This window comes from Quercus robur, chromosome 8, assembly GCF_932294415.1.
Source record: "Quercus robur chromosome 8, dhQueRobu3.1, whole genome shotgun sequence".
Lineage (NCBI taxonomy): Eukaryota > Viridiplantae > Streptophyta > Magnoliopsida > Fagales > Fagaceae > Quercus > Quercus robur.
The window spans coordinates 31,645,055-31,661,884 of record NC_065541.1 but is presented as its reverse complement, the minus strand read 5'-3'; the positions used below and the strand labels follow the sequence as shown (position 1 = coordinate 31,661,884).

Genomic DNA, 16,830 nt, shown 5'->3' with positions numbered 1-16,830 from the left:
AATGAGCTAAGTTCTGAAATGTATTGAAGACTCCACCAACTTTAGTCTCAAAAATTAATTAGTCTCTTTGTCTAATGATAAGAAGCTATCATCAAAAACGAACGTTATATGTTGAAACTCTCAAAACCAACTTAAAATAAATAAATAAATAAATAAATCACTCACTCTCTACATCAACAGAATGAGCTAAGTTCTGAAATGTATTGAAGACTCCACCAACTTTAGTCTCAAAGGTTGTCACCGACATATATATCCTACTACTTGTCTCCTTCTTCTTTTTTCTTCTTTTTTTAATTGAATAGTTAGGGCCACGACAATTTCAACCTCAACATCTCCATTGAAAAAGTAAGACTTAGTATGGTATATTAGATTCCCCAATTAAAACTTGTATCTAAGTTGGAAAAACCATTCTTCTCAACAACAAATGGAAAAACCAAAAGATATAAGTTGAACTCTGCTGCACTAATTGATATTAACTAGTATGTAACATGTGCTCACACACGAGAATGATGAATTGTAGTGGTGCTATTGACGTTAGTTTAGGTTATTAAACATATAGGACATAGTTAGACCTGGACATTTGGAGGTACTAAAATAATTTTTCCTTACAATTTATATGATATTGGTTACACCAAGTTTTTCATTATATTGCTACTACTTATATAATTTTGAAAATCACTATTGAATACTACGTAGACAATATCAATTCACAATTATTGTCTATAAAATTCTACTAAATATAACACACAATAAAATAATAAATTGGTCAAATAATATCTCCTAAATTGAATGGGGATAGATGCATAAAATCATTCAACTCAATTACAGTTTATTACATTCAATATTTTCGCATATAAAATATCTGAATAGAAATAGTATAAAAAATATGCTCATTAGTTGAGAGAAAAAATAACAACAAAAATCTAAACAATTTAATTTGCATGGAAAGTTAACAAAAACAAAATTCAATTTTGTTCTCTAAACTTGGGTTAATATATATATATATATATATATGTATGTATGTATGTATGTATGTACAGACGTACGTTCGTACAGACGTACGTACGTACATACGTACTATCTAATTAGTAATGAACCATACATAGTCATAGTATATTACATAAATGGCTTATAAATTTGAATTGATTTTAGTTATACCAAAAAAAAAAAAAAAAAATCTCTCTTCCTCTAATTTTATATATAGAGTTAAATTATAATTATATATTTATATTGGACATCTTGTTTTCTACACTAAATTAACTCATTTGACACAAAAATTAAAAAACTTAAATTAGATAGGACATTTGGCACAATATTAAACTCTAATTGAAATCCAATTTTTACACTGAATTAACTCACTTGCCTCAAAATTTTAAGAACTTAGATTGGACAAGACATGTAGCATAAAATTAAACTTTAATTGAATTCTAATTTAAAATTTATTTAGATTTTTTCCAAGTTTTTCCTATTAATATATATATATATATATATATATATATTATAACTATTTACTTGATTATAACTTTTTACTTGATTGTACACATGATATTTGGCCATCTAGTATCCATAGAAATCTTGACAGATGCATCTCCATTACACACGTGCCTTTCTTTGGTAGGCCAATTTTAAAGTTAAGAATAGACAACATTTACTAGGTATCTTCAAATGGAGACTTCATTTCAACATCCATGTTATCTAATCATGAATTCATGATGGGAAATTGATGTTGAAATTTGGAGCCCGTTTGGTAGAGGAATTTAAGTAATGTTATTTGAGTATTTTTTATATACGTATGGATAAAAAAGTATGTTGAAATATGTGTAAAATTATTTAAAATGTGAAAATATATATTTGAACTTGCTCACTAAATAGGGCTTGGTATTGCTACGACAGTTTGACAAATCAAAATAGTTAAGAATCTTTTTCTTTTTTTCTTTTCTTTTTTTGAGTTCTTTAATGTACTGTATGAATAGTTAATCCCTTGCTAGCCGGGATGTGTGCTAATGTCTGTCTGGTCTAACGTCTAACTCACTGTTGTAAAAAAATTGTAATAGCAGGGAACGAGAAAGCTGGCAATGAACATGGAAAATTGAATGAAAGAAATGGTATGTAAATTAAAATTGTAATGATATTTCTTTCCCTCCTAAAACAATTCTATCTACTCCAGTCCACATTACAACCAAAAAGATTACTAAAGAACATATGGACACAATGATATGGTACTCCAGTATATATATAGACTCATGTAAAAGAATACCTACATATCATAAAATTGTTCCATCTTTTTCTTTTTTCTTTTTTTCTGTTGGCATAAACATCCTTAAAATAAGTAGAACACCATCTTTTCTCAGCTACGTGTACCTCAAAATGAAGTCCTGTTCTCAGTGGCAGTCTTGATTCTGCTTACAAAATCATCAATCGTCATTGTTCCAAGCTCTCCTCCAAACCTAGATCTAACTGTAACAGTTTCAGTTTCAGTTTCCTTGGGGCCCACAACAGCCATTAATGGAATTCTTTGCTTCTCTGCATTTCTAATGAGTTTTGGCAAACGCTCACCATGGCTAACTTCAGCTCGAATGCTGTTTGCTTTCAATTTTTTTGTCACCTCATTGCAGTATTCAAGCTGTTTAAAGACATGCAATTATTTCCTTTCAACTCATTTCACAGTAAGTTCGGTTACCCATGATAGTTGGGTTGGCTCAAATTGCGCATACCATCTAATGCACAAATTCATCATCTTACATGGAACCATTGGAAGAAATTAGTCATCACCAGACTGATGGGATAGAAAAATTCCTCAGAATTTCATGAAACACCCCATTTCAAACGGTATGATGATGGCTGCCATGCTTAAACTGTCCCATTTATTATGATGAACTTATGCATTATATTCTATGCAAAATAAAAACCGGGCTACACAAATTGCTTAGATAACCAAACATGCTCCATAAATCTACCTAAGAGAATATATACCTGGATATCTGTAACTGGTAAAACTCGAGCTTGGACAGGTGAAAGCCACAAAGGAAAATCCCCTGCATAATGTTCTATGAGAACTCCAAAGAATCGCTCCAAGGATCCAAGTACAGCTCTATGGATCATGATAGGTCGCTTCTTTTCTGAGTTTGAGTCAACATAGGTGATGTCAAATCGCTGGGGCAAATTAAAATCAACCTGCAAATGTTGAAAAGAAATATGAAGTTAAACAATCAGTGCTTTTTATATCATTCAAAAGAATGCTTTGAACCTGACCAAACACTTTTTAAGAACTATCAGAAGTGTGTGCATATATATATATATATGGAAAGTGAGAGAGAGAGAGAGAGAGAGAGAGAGATGATTTAGACAGTCTAGCTGCACCAATCTAAATGCACATCAAATTCTGCAGATCTTTTTGAGTTTAGAAATTGCCTGTATGGTTGAACATTGCCACTTCCTTCCAAGAGCATCCTCAATCTTGAGATCAATCTTTGGGCCATAAAAGGCACCACCACCTTCATCAAGTTGATAGCTCCACCCTTTATCATCCAAAGCATCTTTAAGGGCAGATGTTGCTTTCTCCCATATATCATCGCCTCCAACAGCTTTCTCTGGTCTTGTAGAGAGATTGACTTCATACTTGCTAAAACCAAATTGCAGTAATATTTCTTCTGTAAGATCTAGGACACCACTGATTTCATCTTTGATTTGATCCTCTAAACAAAAGATGTGCGCATCATCCTGCAAAAGGGGTCCTGAGGTTAAACCAAAAACCAGGTCATATATGCATGTTGTGACAGCAGAAAGAGGGCCAACTTCTATCCACCTTTTCTGCTATGTTATAGTCACTATACAACACCATGAAGACTGACAGTTGGCTTTGGTCTTCCTATAATTATGAAAGATCATATGATTGGAAAAACATCTAGGGCATTTGAATGCATGGAGTGACAATTACAAAATAAGAAATAATAATATACCTGGGTGAAACCTCTTACACGGAAAAGGCCATGTAAGCTTCCAGATAATTCATATCTATATACTGTTCCCAACTCTGCAACTCTAATAGGAAAATCCCGGTAAGAGTTAAGCTTTCTTTTGTAAACTAGAATGTGGTAAGGGCAATTCATTGGTCGAAGTTGATAAAGTTCATCCTCGATATTCATCTGATCAAACATATTCTCTCTGTAGAAATCCAAATGGCCACTGATCTTCCAAAGGTCTGCCTTGGCCACATGTGGAGTATACAACAGATTATAACCACGTTCAATGTGTATTTTTTTCCATGAATCTTCTATTATGTGCCTCACAATAGCACCCTTTGGATGCCAGAAAACTAAACCACCACCAGCTTCATCCTGCATAAATGTAGCCAATAAGCTAAAGTATAGAATGAAATCAGCAATCTAACAACAAAATCGAATTAGATAGAAATTCTAACTAATTAATCTGTACAAGCAGCAAAGAACAGTATCAGTTCAATGTAGAACAAGTACCTGTATGGAGAACAGATCAAGATCTTGGCCAAGGCGTCTGTGATCCCGGCGTCTAGCCTCCTCTTTGAAATGAAGGTATGCTTTCAATTGTTCTTCATTTTCCCATGCAGTGCCATAAATCCTCTGCAGCATTGGTTTCTTTTCATCCCCTCTCCAGTATGCACCAGCAACAGATTCAAGTTCAACAGCTTTCTTGTTAATATTTCCAGTAGATTCAACATGAGGCCCAGCACAAAGATCCCACCATTCATTACCTGGAAAGAAAATAGAATAATACAATCAGAAGATTTACATAAGTTCACATCTAACTGCATACTACTTCGTTTAGAATCAAACTCTACAAAGAAAAATTGTTACTTGTCTTGCTACAATAATGGTTAAAAAATGATTAAATTCATAATTTCCTAATAGCTTACACTTTTGGGACAATTCATAATTTATCATGGTTTCAGAGCAAGTGGTCTTGAGTTTGGACTGTGTCTTTACTCTATCTCCCATTTTAAAAAATTAAAAATCCCACATGTTGGGCACCACTTATTAAGGGGGAGTCTAGGTGCACAAGTGAGGAGTGTTCAAATAACGGTTAAATGTTTAAATTCAGTATTGTTTTAATAGCTCAAGCTTTTAGGGCAATTGGTAATCTTTCTTTTAACAAATTAAAAAGACATTATACTTAGACAAGCAGTATAGCAAAGGGGATGCACATGAAATGACAAGCTTTAACTAAAGCACATAAGACATGGGGAACAATAATTAAAAGGCAGTGACAAGTCATACCAATATGATAGATGGTAATGTGGTCCTCCTTAATACTTTCCAAAATCTCTATTTTGTAAGGTTCATTGATAGCCATTATTCTTCTCTGAGCTTCATCTCTTGAAACTTCTTCTCTTATAAGCGGTAAATTTCTAGCAATGATCCGATCCTACAGATGGATGTAAGAAATAAATTCTGTACCCTGAAACCATAGGCTAATGAATAGTTTCCAAAGCTCGTAAGCTTCCATTCTAAAATTTCAAAAACAAGAAAAAGTTACTCATAAAAAAAAGAGTATACTTACCATCTCTTTCTTGATCCTCTTCAAGTCTTTATCCGTTAAAGGCTCAATATCAAAATCATAATAAAATCCACTATCTATCCACGGCCCAATCGTCACTTTCGCATCCGGGTATAGCTTTTGGACAGCCATGGCCATCACATGTGCACACTATATGTTGATGCAAATAAATCAATCAGTCCCCCAAAAACACTGTACCAAGAGTCATAGTCCCACTCGATGGCACACATACATATATTACTTAAATTCGTAGAACAAAGTAAAGATGTGAAACAGTAAAATGAACTGTTATTTTGCTGGGCTATTAATGCAAAGAAAATTGAACCAATTACAAATAAATTTAACACTTGTATGTATTTTGGGCATACAAAAACAAAAACCCCCTTTGTTTAGATACCATTTTGTAACATAAAAATCAAGAATAAAAGAGCCATAAATAACCCAAGTTCACAAATCAATTGCTTTATCTACCAATGACAATAAAATAAAATAAAAAATAAAAACGAAAGAATTATGAGCTTTTTGACAAAATTAAAATTACCGTGTGGCGGATTCTGAGTAGATTCTGAGAGGATTGGTTGGTGGGAAGGACGAGTTTCTCGGTTTTGTCAATCTGGGTTCCGTCGTTTAGGGAGAAAGTGGCAGTCTGAGTGTGAGACTGAGAAGAATCGGTGGCAATAGCACAAGCTGGTGTTGCGGTTGAAAGTTTCTTCTTGTTGTTGTTGTTGCTGTTGTAGAGACAGGTGGGAATTGAAACGAGGCGTTTTAAAGGGAAGTGGGAGAAGCTGGGTTTGAGGAGAGATGTGGATAGGAAAGAGTTGGAGGAGGAGACTGCCATTCTCACACTGGGAAGAATGACGTTTGACATTTCAGCTTTTGAACATTCGTGTGTGGTGGGAGTTTTGTTTTGGTTTTGTTTGTTGGGGGGTGATGGCAGTTATGGTTCGATTGGTTGGTGTGACGGAAAAATGGAAGGGCAAAAAATTGGGGAAGGATAGAAAAATGGAAAGATAAAAATGAATTTAATTTATCTCTTTTTTGTTTGGTTGAGACTAGAAAACTAAAGGAATAAAAAAAAAGTGAGTTTGTATAAATTTACTCATATATTATTAAAGAAAATGACGGCCAATTAAAACCAAAAAAGTGACAAATAACTATAAAAAAAAATTTTAAAAAAAAAAGAGCAATCATCCAATTTATTAAAAAATAAAAATCATATTCCCAAAAAAAATAGTTTAGTTAAAAAAAAAATCAACGTCCTAAAAAAAAAAAAGGCAATGTCAACGTGCCCACCCACAGCCCAGAAAAAAAAAATAAAAAATAAAAAAAAGGAAGCAACATCCAGTTGTCCAAAAAATAAATAAAAAAGAATCTGAACATGGGTATTTTTGTCCATTAAGTAGCCCTATTTTTTCCCTTCAATTTTCTCTCCATTTTGCGGAGAAAACTTTTTGATGGGCCCGAAGAGAAAACATCTAAACCTCACCATTTATTTTCCTTCCTTCCCACCCAACCAAACACACTCAAAAAAAAAATTTCCTTCCTATTTTCTCTCCAAAGTTTTCCATCCACCCTATTTCACCTCCAAACAAACACACCCTTAGGGCCGTCCACGAGTCAAGTCTACTCGGCCCGAGTTTGGGCCTAACTCGGATTCAACCCGACTAGGTCAGGTTACCAAAAATGCGACCTGCAACCGACCAAATATATGGGTCAAATCCGACGGTTCGGATCATCAGTTGAACGGGTCGGATTTGTCGGTTAGGCAGGTTTGGGCTTTGAATTGGGCCAATTTTGTGAATTTGCATGAATTTTTTTAACTCAATTTTTGACAGGCCTTTTGGGCCCAAATTAATGGGCTTACTTTTAACAAAGATTTATATATTTTTGAACCATGTATATATATCATATGGGCCTCTTTTCACATCCTTTATTTCAAATTGGGACTTCAAGCTCAGCTTGTATGTCACACACAACTTTGAATCTTTTGGGCCTCTAGGCCTTATCAGTCTAAATTTAATGTTTTTAGCTCACATATGATGACAACAAATATAGTAAGTAACATGTAAAAACCTAGGCAAATTAGCAAGCACATAAAAACACACATAATATCATTTTCTAACCACCTGTTAAAACCACACAATACAAAAAAGAAATATTTTTCAAAATGCCTTAGCCTTAAGACCTGGGCAGTACCTTAAAAATCCCAAAACAAATCAAGAAAGTCTAATAAGCACAAAAGCCCATCTCAACCTATTAAACCTGCCAAGTTGTGTCAACCATTCCATACATGTAACATAAGCCAATAAAAAAATTCCAACAAATAAATCAATCACAGCCACACCACAAGTATGGCAACAACAGATAATAAGAGCATCTTGCAATATTTCCAAAGAGTCAGAGAAGGCAGAAAGGCAATTACTGCAAGTGTGTAAGGCAGTAGCTAGTTATAATTAGCTACAATTATGAAATAACTAAGTATTTCCAAAAAATAGCTTTTCTAAAGCATTAAAGAGCAACTATACTATAGTTAAGTCCATGACTTATAGAAAAGAAAACCTATAAACTTAATAAGTTTTCTTTCCTATAAGCAAGAGTTGATTTATAAATTATAAGTTAGAAAAGCAATATGTCCAAAAGAGCTTTCAAAATATATCCAAAAATCTGCCTCCTATAAAAAATGTGTCCTTCCTTCTACAAGAAAATGGGCAAAAAGATATTTATCAATAGAAATATAAGGCAAGACCAAAAAATACAGAATAGTAATAACCAAAAACAATAGAGAGGGCAGAACCAAACTCAATAGAAATAACAGTAAGGGCAGAAACTTACCTAGTTAGTGATTAGTCATCAACACTAACTGAGATACCTTTGCTTGAGCATGAACTTCCACCACTTGTTGTTGCTTGACTTATAACTAGAAAAGAGAAAGAAATGAAGGCTATTAGATTAAATTTCATTTGAATAAGACACATTTATTAGCACTTAATAGACAAAAAGTTTGGAAGTTAAAATATTACCTAAATCATATAATTCATCTTCCAAGGCCTCAAACTCATTCCTTGATTTGCGAAAAGAAATTGGAACCAAGGCTTAAAGCCAATCTTGTGCACAAACAAGATTTTGAACCATGAGTAGAGAGAGTGAACTCAGAAATGGATCAAGTATGCGTCTTTTGGTACTAAATGCTGACTTAGAAGCAACAGTAGAAACAGGTACAGCCAACACATCTTTAGCTAATTTGGACAGCACTTGATACCTATTTGAATTGGCCTTCCACCACCCCAATATCTCAAATTTCACATCCCCCTTCTACTTTCACAATTTTCACCAAATATTTGTTGATCTCATTGCTACACCCTATGAACTGCTCAACCTCCAAGAAATGCTCAAACCTAGAATTAACCATCGCATATGGATTGCTACAACCAATTGACTCACCTTCTATGTGTGTCCCCTCACTCCCACTTAGTACTTGTACATTTGGTAAATCAACACAAGAGTAATAATCACACAACTTGACCAAGGTACCCCTCACCAATTCAATCATCTCATCAACCACTTCATTCCCATAAATTTTAGAGAAAGAAAAATTCAAAAACCTCAACTTCTTTCTTGGATCAAGAACCACAGCCACATACAAAAAAAATTATTAATTTTATCCCCTTTCCCCCAATACTTATCAAACTTAGATTCCATTTTACTTGCCATGTTTTTCAAGAGGTAGTTTTGATATTTACTTAAATGGGCAATATTCTCTTGAATGACAAACATCTCATCAAAAAAGGTGTTTGCAATAACATACAAAGAACCTGAAAAAATTTTCGTTGCATTGTAAAAAAGCTTCAAAAAACCCACAAATGTCCTAAAATTTTGGAAATCAATACCACTAGGAGATCCCATACCACCACTATTCTCCTTGTTCATAAAGTATGAAAAATAACTATCATTTTCAAAGTCCATTCGTATGAATGCTTTCTCAAATTTTTCTACCGTTTCTAACATGAGATAGGTAGAGTTCCACCTTGTTGGTACATCTAAACAAAGAAGAGACTTAGACTCAATACCTAATCTCTCAATAAAACTCATAAAAGTTTGATTCCTATTTGGTGAGGACTTCACATACCTCACAGCTTCATGCACCTTAGCAATGGATGCATCAATTTCTCTCAAACCATCCCCCATAATTAGATTTAGGATATGTGCACAACACCTCATATGTAAGAACTCATGTTTTAAAACAGTCCCCTTCCAATCTTTAGTTATAGTTTGCAAAAACTTAATGGTGGCACCAGTTGAGCTAGCATTGTTCACTGTTAAAGTGAATATGCCATTAATACCCCACTCACACAAACACATCTCAATCTTTCTACCTATAGTCTTCCCCTTATGGTCTTCAACTTGACAAAAATTTAGAATTCTCTTATGCAACTTCCAATCATCATCAATAAAATGAAATGTAAGGGACATATAATTCAGATTTTGAATACTAGTCCATGTGTCTGTAGTAAGACACACCCTATGACCCTTCAAGGCCCCATTTAGTTTCTCTCTCTCAACACCATAAATGCCAATCACATCTCTAGCCAAAGTTTGACAAGATGGGATATCCCTAATTCGTAACTTAGGTTGTACAATTGTCGAATATCTTTGAAACCCATACCCTTCAACAAACCTAAAAGGAAACTCATCTATTATAACCATTTTAGCGAGTGCCTTTCTAGAAGCCTCAACAGTAAAGGCTATTGGTATAAGCTGAAACCCTTCCTCCCCATCCATTTGGGTTCAAACGCTAACGTTTGTTGCCCTTTAAGTGCATCTCTATTAGGGTTCTTAACATAAACTGGCGTATGATTCAATAAATTAGCAGTACCATGCCCCTTACTATCAGCTAGATAAGTTTTTTGACAATAATTGCAAACAGCCTTAAAATGACCCTCACCAATATCTATTTTTTTTCAAAATGGTCCAAAGCAATAGACTTTTTCCTATTATTACACACCTTGCCTTTACCTTTAGGTGGAAGTCAAGGAACCTCAGCATTAGTTGGAGTGGTAGTAGGTTCAGCTTGGGCAGTAGGTGTTGTTTGGGAAGGGGGTGCATCACTAGAGGGTTCCATAACTGAAAGAAATCAAATTTATGCATTAGCAAACTACCATAACAATGACACTACTAACCCAATAACAAGAACACACTCAAGTGACACAACGACAACAATAGGTCAAAGCAGCAACAAAGACAACAACAAAATAACAGACAAACAACAACAAGTTAAAAAGAGAAACAACTAAAGATAAATGATACCTTAGAGAATCCTTAGCTATTAGGGATTCAACCTTGAAGAGGAAGCAAAAAGAGTAGCCTACTTGAACAAATTTCAACTCCTGTGTAAAATTAGGGTTTCAATTTTTTAAATTAGGAAAACAAAATGAATCAAATAAATTAGCAATAACATACAATCAAATAAACAAAATGAAAATGTGTTAGGATTTCATCTTTTAAAATTAGGGATTCATCTTTTATTTTTTTTAATTTTTACAATGAAGATAGAAGTATATTCTCATTAAAAAAAATAAAAAAACAGAACAAGGAATGAAATTGGGCAAATACAAACAGGACCACCACACAGGATAAAAATGAAGAAAAAGAACACAAACGAGCACACTCAAATTAGGGGTTCATCTTTGACCTAACAAATCAAATCAAGACAATCAGGGTTTCAAGTTTGAATCCAATCACTTGGTTTGTTTTGGTCCCCTAATCTTTAAATCAAACAGAAAAGTACAGAGACTAGAGAGAGTGACTACATTGGATACAATGTTTCGAAGTGGAATCAAGCACATGCAACTCTATGGCAGTACGGCTAAGCAATTTCTCACAACTATGATCTTTAAGTTTTCAATAAATTGAACAAGATGAAAAACTCATATCTCAAAATAGAGAAAAAGATAAATGAAAAAGGAAGAAAATATACCTGAGAGTCTTGAGACTAAAAAGCTGATCCATGAGCATGAGAAGGCTTAACCCATGGTGGAAAGTGAGGTGAAGCCATGACTGTGGTGATGAGGCTGCAGCGGCAACAGCTAAGGTTTGGAAAGGAGTGTGGATTGTGGAGGGTATGGAGTGAAGGGTTGAGACTAGAGAGACTTGAGATTGAGTGTAGAGAGAACGGAGACTGAGATTGAGAGTGAGATTTTGATTTATGAGAGAATGAGATATTGAGAACAGGGAGAAGTCTGAGATGGGATTGAAGAGTGAAGACTGAGGCTTACGTGTGGAACTGTGGAAGGCTGATTTCCATTTCAATTTTAGCCATTCTGAACTTCTGGTGATTTGATTTTTACTTTGCTGATTTGATTTTTTCTTTTGCGTGTAAGGCTCTAGATGTGTGTAGTTCTCAATTTGACAGTGCTTTAGTCTTTTCATACTCAGTCTCAAGTGCTCACCTCAAAAGAACTGAGATATATATATATATATATATATATATATAGGGGGAAAGACGCACAGCTGATGGCAGAAGCACAGTTAAATATAGTGAAAGTAATGTAAATGAACACAACCACACTATCACCAACCAGAAAAGAGTGGCTCTGATACCATAAGGGGGGAAAGACGCACAGCTGATGGCGGAAGCACAGTTAAATATAGTGAAAGTAATGTAAATGAATAAGTTAGAACAATTATAAGGTGGTAGAACCAGCCAAGCAGTATATATCAAAATGATTTAACGTAAATGAAGTAAAGTAATAAGTTATAACAATAATAAGGCGGTAGAACCAACCAAGCAGTATATATCAAAATAATTCAAAGTAAATGAAAGCAATAGTTCAAAGTAAATGAAAGCAATTTAGAACCGTCCGGTATAGTGGTAATCCATCCAAGGTGGCGGTAGCAACAAATAGTATGATGAACATAAGACTGAAAATACTTGTTTATTGAAAGTAGTACAAAACACTTACAGCAGTAGTAGTAGTTAATACAAGATCTCAGAACAGGTTGACAGTTACAAAACTTGAACTAGTCCTAGTTACAAGGTTTGTAGAGTTACAAAGATTGTAGTGAACAAGGTAGTAGTAGTAGCAGAAACAAGGAATTCTCTTTCTCAGAAGGCTTCCTAAAGAAGGAGTTCTAAGGAAAGGAAATTCTGAAGCAAAACTTAAGTAAAACTTGTTCCAAACATAAGGGACAACCCCCCTTAAATAGGCAAAATTCTGAATGAACAATACTTGTGAACAGTAAAAGTTAACAGTAATGGTTTGCTGAAAGCAATCTTGATGTGACTAAAAGTCGCGGGAATCATGGAGAATCTTCTTTTTAGAACATTATCATCAGTAGTGGAAAACAACAGTGAAATTTCACCAGTAAGTAAACATTGTAGCATTTTTGGCCTTTGTGCAGGCCAGACAAATAAGATCAATCTTCTTGAAGATATGGAGTGTTATCTTCATCATGTCCGAACAGTTCATGGTCATATGGGAAATAAGGGTTGTGAGCAACAAATTCCTTAGAAGAGGCATTGGATTCTTCTTGATTGGCAACAACTTCTTCTACCCATTTGAGTAAAGCCAAAAGAGCATCAGGATTTTTTCTCAGATTGTCAATAGGGGAGCTTTTATTCTTTGCTGGAGGCTTAGCATTCTTGATGGAAGAAGAAGAGGGAGCATCAGTAAGGGCCGGGGTTTGAACTAGGGAATGATCCTTGGCAATGGGTAGAGCAGCAGTAGATGAAAATTCTCTGGAAATAGTAGCAATAATACATTGAGTGTGAGGAAATTTGCCCCACCATTTTACATACCAATGTCTTGAGAGAACATCACCTTCTTTTTCATATTGCCATTTTAATATCCAAGGTATTTTATGTTTTTTAACAAAGTGAAGCAAAGCAGGGAATTTATCTCCATAAGCATCACACCGATAACATTTCTTGAAACATTCGAAAGCATTAAGCAATGGCTCAGGAAATATTTCAGCAATAGGGCCAAATTGGGTCCACCAACAGTTGAACCAAGGAAGCAAATAACCAGTGAAACTTTTGTCAAAGTTAACAAACTAGGAATGAGACATGTTTTCATTCTGGTGCAACATAAATCTCGACCAAGCAGTGATATAATCATAATATGAATAGGGAATGGGGAAACTTGGCATTGTTCTGGTAGAAGTAAGGGAAGAGCCCCATTTTTCTTTAGAAATAAAATTGACCAAGTAAACACTGTGGTAAATAATTTTGGAGGTATCAACTCTGTCAGATATGGTGTTAATAATAATAGATTTTTCATGACGTAGAAAATCAGAATAATAATTTAAATTCTTTTCTCTGTGCTCAGGAATCCAGTGAAACATTGGAGGGAAATAACTTTTAGCAAGTTTGAGGGGATCAGAAATGGAGACTCTGTTGGGTTCAATATAAAACAAGTATTGGAAATATATTTTTTTTGATGTATTGAGGGTTATAGGAATTTTTGGGAAAAGCAGTTTTAATAGGCTGGTTAACAGGGGTTATGGCATAAGGGTCACAGGACGAGGCAAGAACAGTGGAGTAATTGGGCCTAGGGATGGTTCTTAGGGTGGTGAAACGATTAGTAATTTCAAGGGGGGAAGCAAGTTCTTTTTTAACAATTTGTTTGGAGGTTTCAGCAGGATGATTATCTTTGGGTCTTCTACTTGCCATTGTGACAATGCAGAAATTCGCGGGTAAGAAAATCAGGGATAGTGTTTTGAGATCCTTTAATATATTCAATATCAAAATCAAAAACGCTTAAAATAGCTTGCCATCTAGCCAAAATATGTTTTGAAGCAATATTTTCAACATCTTTTTCAATAACATATTTAGCACTTTTGCAATCAATACGTAACAAAAACTTTTGGTTTAACAAATCACTTTGAAATTTTGAAATACATAGTACTATAGATAAAAATTCTTTTTTAATAGTACTATAATTTAACTGTGTATTATTCCAAATCCCTGAATAGAAACGAACAATTTGTTCAAGTGACCCAGGAGAAACTCTTTGTTTCAGAATACCACCATAACCAATGTCAGAGGCATCGATTTCAACAATTTTGAAAGCACCAACAGTAGGAATACCAAGACAAGGCAATGTCTTAACATGAGATTTGATTTGTTTAACAAGGAAAGTATGAACATCAGACCAAGGAGGGGGATTAGTTTTTAGCCGGTCAAAAAAAGGTTTGCATTGTTTCCTCATATCCTTGTAGAAATCAGCAACATAATTTAATGACCCCAGAAATCTTTGAAGTTGTGTTTTATCAGTGATAACATCAGGAAATTTATCAGCAAATTGAATGGCTCTATCAATAGGACGAATTTTTCCTTCAGAGATGTCATACCCAAGGAAACGAACTTTTGTTTGAAACAACTTGATTTTCTTAGCAAAGACAACAAGACCATTTCTTTTTATAGTATCTAGAAACGAATGCAAATGTTTCCAATGTTCAGCAATGGAGCTAGAGTAAACAAGAACATCATCAATATAAACAATGGTGAAATAATTGAAGGAGTTAAAAATGTCATTCATGATGTTTTGAAACTCACCTGGGGCATTCTTAAGACCAAATGGCTTAACATTCCACTCATAATGTCCAAAAGGAGTGGTAAAAGCTGTTTTGTATCTATCATGCTCACTAATCTGAATTTGCCAGAACCCAGATTTCATGTCAAACTTGGAAAACACTACAGCTTCACTCAACCTATGAACAAGGTCATTTTTATTGGGAATAGGATACCTAATCCATTCCAAAACCTTATTTAAGGGTTTGTAGTTAATTACCAACCGAGGGGTTCCTCTTTCAATCTCAACATTTTTCTGGACATAAAAAGCAGAACAAGACCAAGGAGACTTACTATTCCTAATCAATTTTTTCTCTAACAAATCATGGATTTCTTTTTTTACAAAATTTAACAGTTTCAGCATTCATCTGAATAGGACGAGCTTTAGTAGGGATGTTTTTCTCATCAAAATCTTTAACATAAGGCAAGTCAACAATATGCTTCTTCCTATGCCAAAAAGCATTAGGAACATCAGAGCAAACATCATCAATCAACATTTTATGAAAATTATCAATTTTGGATTACAACAGTTTATCAGAAATTTGTTCAGCAATTTTTTTTGTATTTTACTTTTTGCTGAAGGAAATTGAGATGTTTGATTTTAGCATGAATCAAAGTTAAAGTATCAACATCAATTTCAAACTTTGAAGCAAATTTGAATTTTATTTTCTGTCCAAATGGATCAGTAGTAATTCCATCATGTTCAACAAGAAAGGGATACAAAGCATTAATAAATGGCAGACCGAGAATCACTTTATCAGTCATATTTTTAACAAGAACAGAAGGAATCTTGAAACAGACATTATCATGACAAACATGAGCATTATTCAATTCATATTTGATCTTCATTTGGGAACCATTAGCAGAAACCAATCTTTCAGTAAATTTTTCAAAATATTTTGAAGGAATCAATCCTTCTTGGATACAGTTCATATCCACACCAAAATCAATCATAGCAACAACAGTGAAATGATAATCAGGAGAAACAACAATTTTAACTTTTGTAAACCATTTTTGAGGAAGCGATTTATTAACAAGATTAAGTTGAGAATTATCAACAATACCTCTATCAGAAAGAAGAGCCTGTTGACTGGATTCAGCTCCATCGTTGTGCTCATCTTGTTTATCTTGTTCATTATCAGATTTATTAAGATTTTTATCAATTTTTAGCATTATCAATTCTTGTTTGAGATTATTTTTATCACTTTTCATGCTTTTAAATTCATGTTTTAATTCATTTATCTCTTGTTTAACAATATTAATTTCATGTTGAAAATCATTAACAGTTAATTTTTTGGATTTCTTTTTATTAAATCTTTCCAAAGTTTCTTCAAAGCTTATAGTAGATTTTGGTTTTTTACCAGTTTCATCTCTTATCAAAATTTTCTTAAACCTATCCAAATATTCTTTTTCCAATTCAGGGTTTTGAATTTGATTTATTAATTGAATTATTAATTTTTCATCTTCTTCACTCTTAGTGAGGGCATTAACAATTTTAACAACATTGCAACAAGAATCTCTACAACCAATTTTAATATTAGGAGAATTAGAAGAATCATCAGCAGATTGATAGCAAGAATCAGATGAAGAAGAAAAATCATCTTCCAAAGAATCAGACGAGTTGTTTGATTCAAGGATTCTGAATAATTCTTCTTGCTCTTTATCATCAATATTTAACATGTTAAATTTGTTTTTTAACTTACCAGTTTTTTCTTTACAGTCTTTACTGA

The 16,830-nt window shown here is 33.9% G+C and overlaps 2 protein-coding genes across 2 annotated transcripts; both read right to left on the bottom strand.

Moving 5' to 3' along the window:
• Positions 1-2,110: 2,110 nt before the first annotated feature.
• On the bottom strand, positions 2,111-6,481 carry LOC126695220 (threonine--tRNA ligase, chloroplastic/mitochondrial 2). The gene is made up of 8 exons (XM_050391889.1): positions 6,074-6,481; positions 5,536-5,682; positions 5,253-5,400; positions 4,476-4,729; positions 3,960-4,337; positions 3,412-3,720; positions 2,974-3,174; positions 2,111-2,623 (listed from the first exon to the last, which is right to left on the bottom strand). The coding sequence occupies exons 1-8, from the start codon at positions 6,398-6,400 to the stop codon at positions 2,363-2,365; spliced, it is 2,025 nt and encodes a 674-aa protein (XP_050247846.1). The 5' UTR covers positions 6,401-6,481; the 3' UTR covers positions 2,111-2,362.
• A 2,343-nt stretch (positions 6,482-8,824) lies between these two features.
• LOC126696155 (zinc finger BED domain-containing protein RICESLEEPER 2-like) lies at positions 8,825-10,311 on the bottom strand. Its single transcript, XM_050392940.1, has 3 exons — positions 9,420-10,311; positions 9,237-9,344; positions 8,825-9,093 (listed from the first exon to the last, which is right to left on the bottom strand). Exons 1-3 carry the CDS (start codon positions 10,309-10,311, stop codon positions 8,825-8,827), a joined length of 1,269 nt encoding a protein of 422 aa, XP_050248897.1.
• Between the last annotated feature and the right edge of the window lie 6,519 nt (positions 10,312-16,830).

Excerpts from the sequence above, each read along its gene's own strand:
- LOC126695220 (XM_050391889.1), bottom strand. The coding sequence starts at position 6,400 with ATGTCAAACGTCATTCTTCCCAGTGTGAGAATGGCAGTCTCCTCCTCC. Across the intron at positions 5,401-5,535 it reads AGAGGATCAAGAAAGAGATG|GATCGGATCATTGCTAGAAA; the intron begins GTAAGTATACTC and ends ATCCATCTGTAG. Across the intron at positions 3,721-3,959 it reads GTGTAAGAGGTTTCACCCAG|GATGATGCGCACATCTTTTG; the intron begins GTATATTATTAT and ends CCCCTTTTGCAG.
- LOC126696155 (XM_050392940.1), bottom strand. The coding sequence starts at position 10,311 with ATGGATGGGGAGGAAGGGTTTCAGCTTATACCAATAGCCTTTACTGTT. Across the intron at positions 9,345-9,419 it reads TGGTATGGGATCTCCTAGTG|GTTCTTTGTATGTTATTGCA; the intron begins GTATTGATTTCC and ends AAATTTTTTCAG. Across the intron at positions 9,094-9,236 it reads CCTCTTGAAAAACATGGCAA|TGGTTGATGAGATGATTGAA; the intron begins GTAAAATGGAAT and ends ATGGGAATGAAG.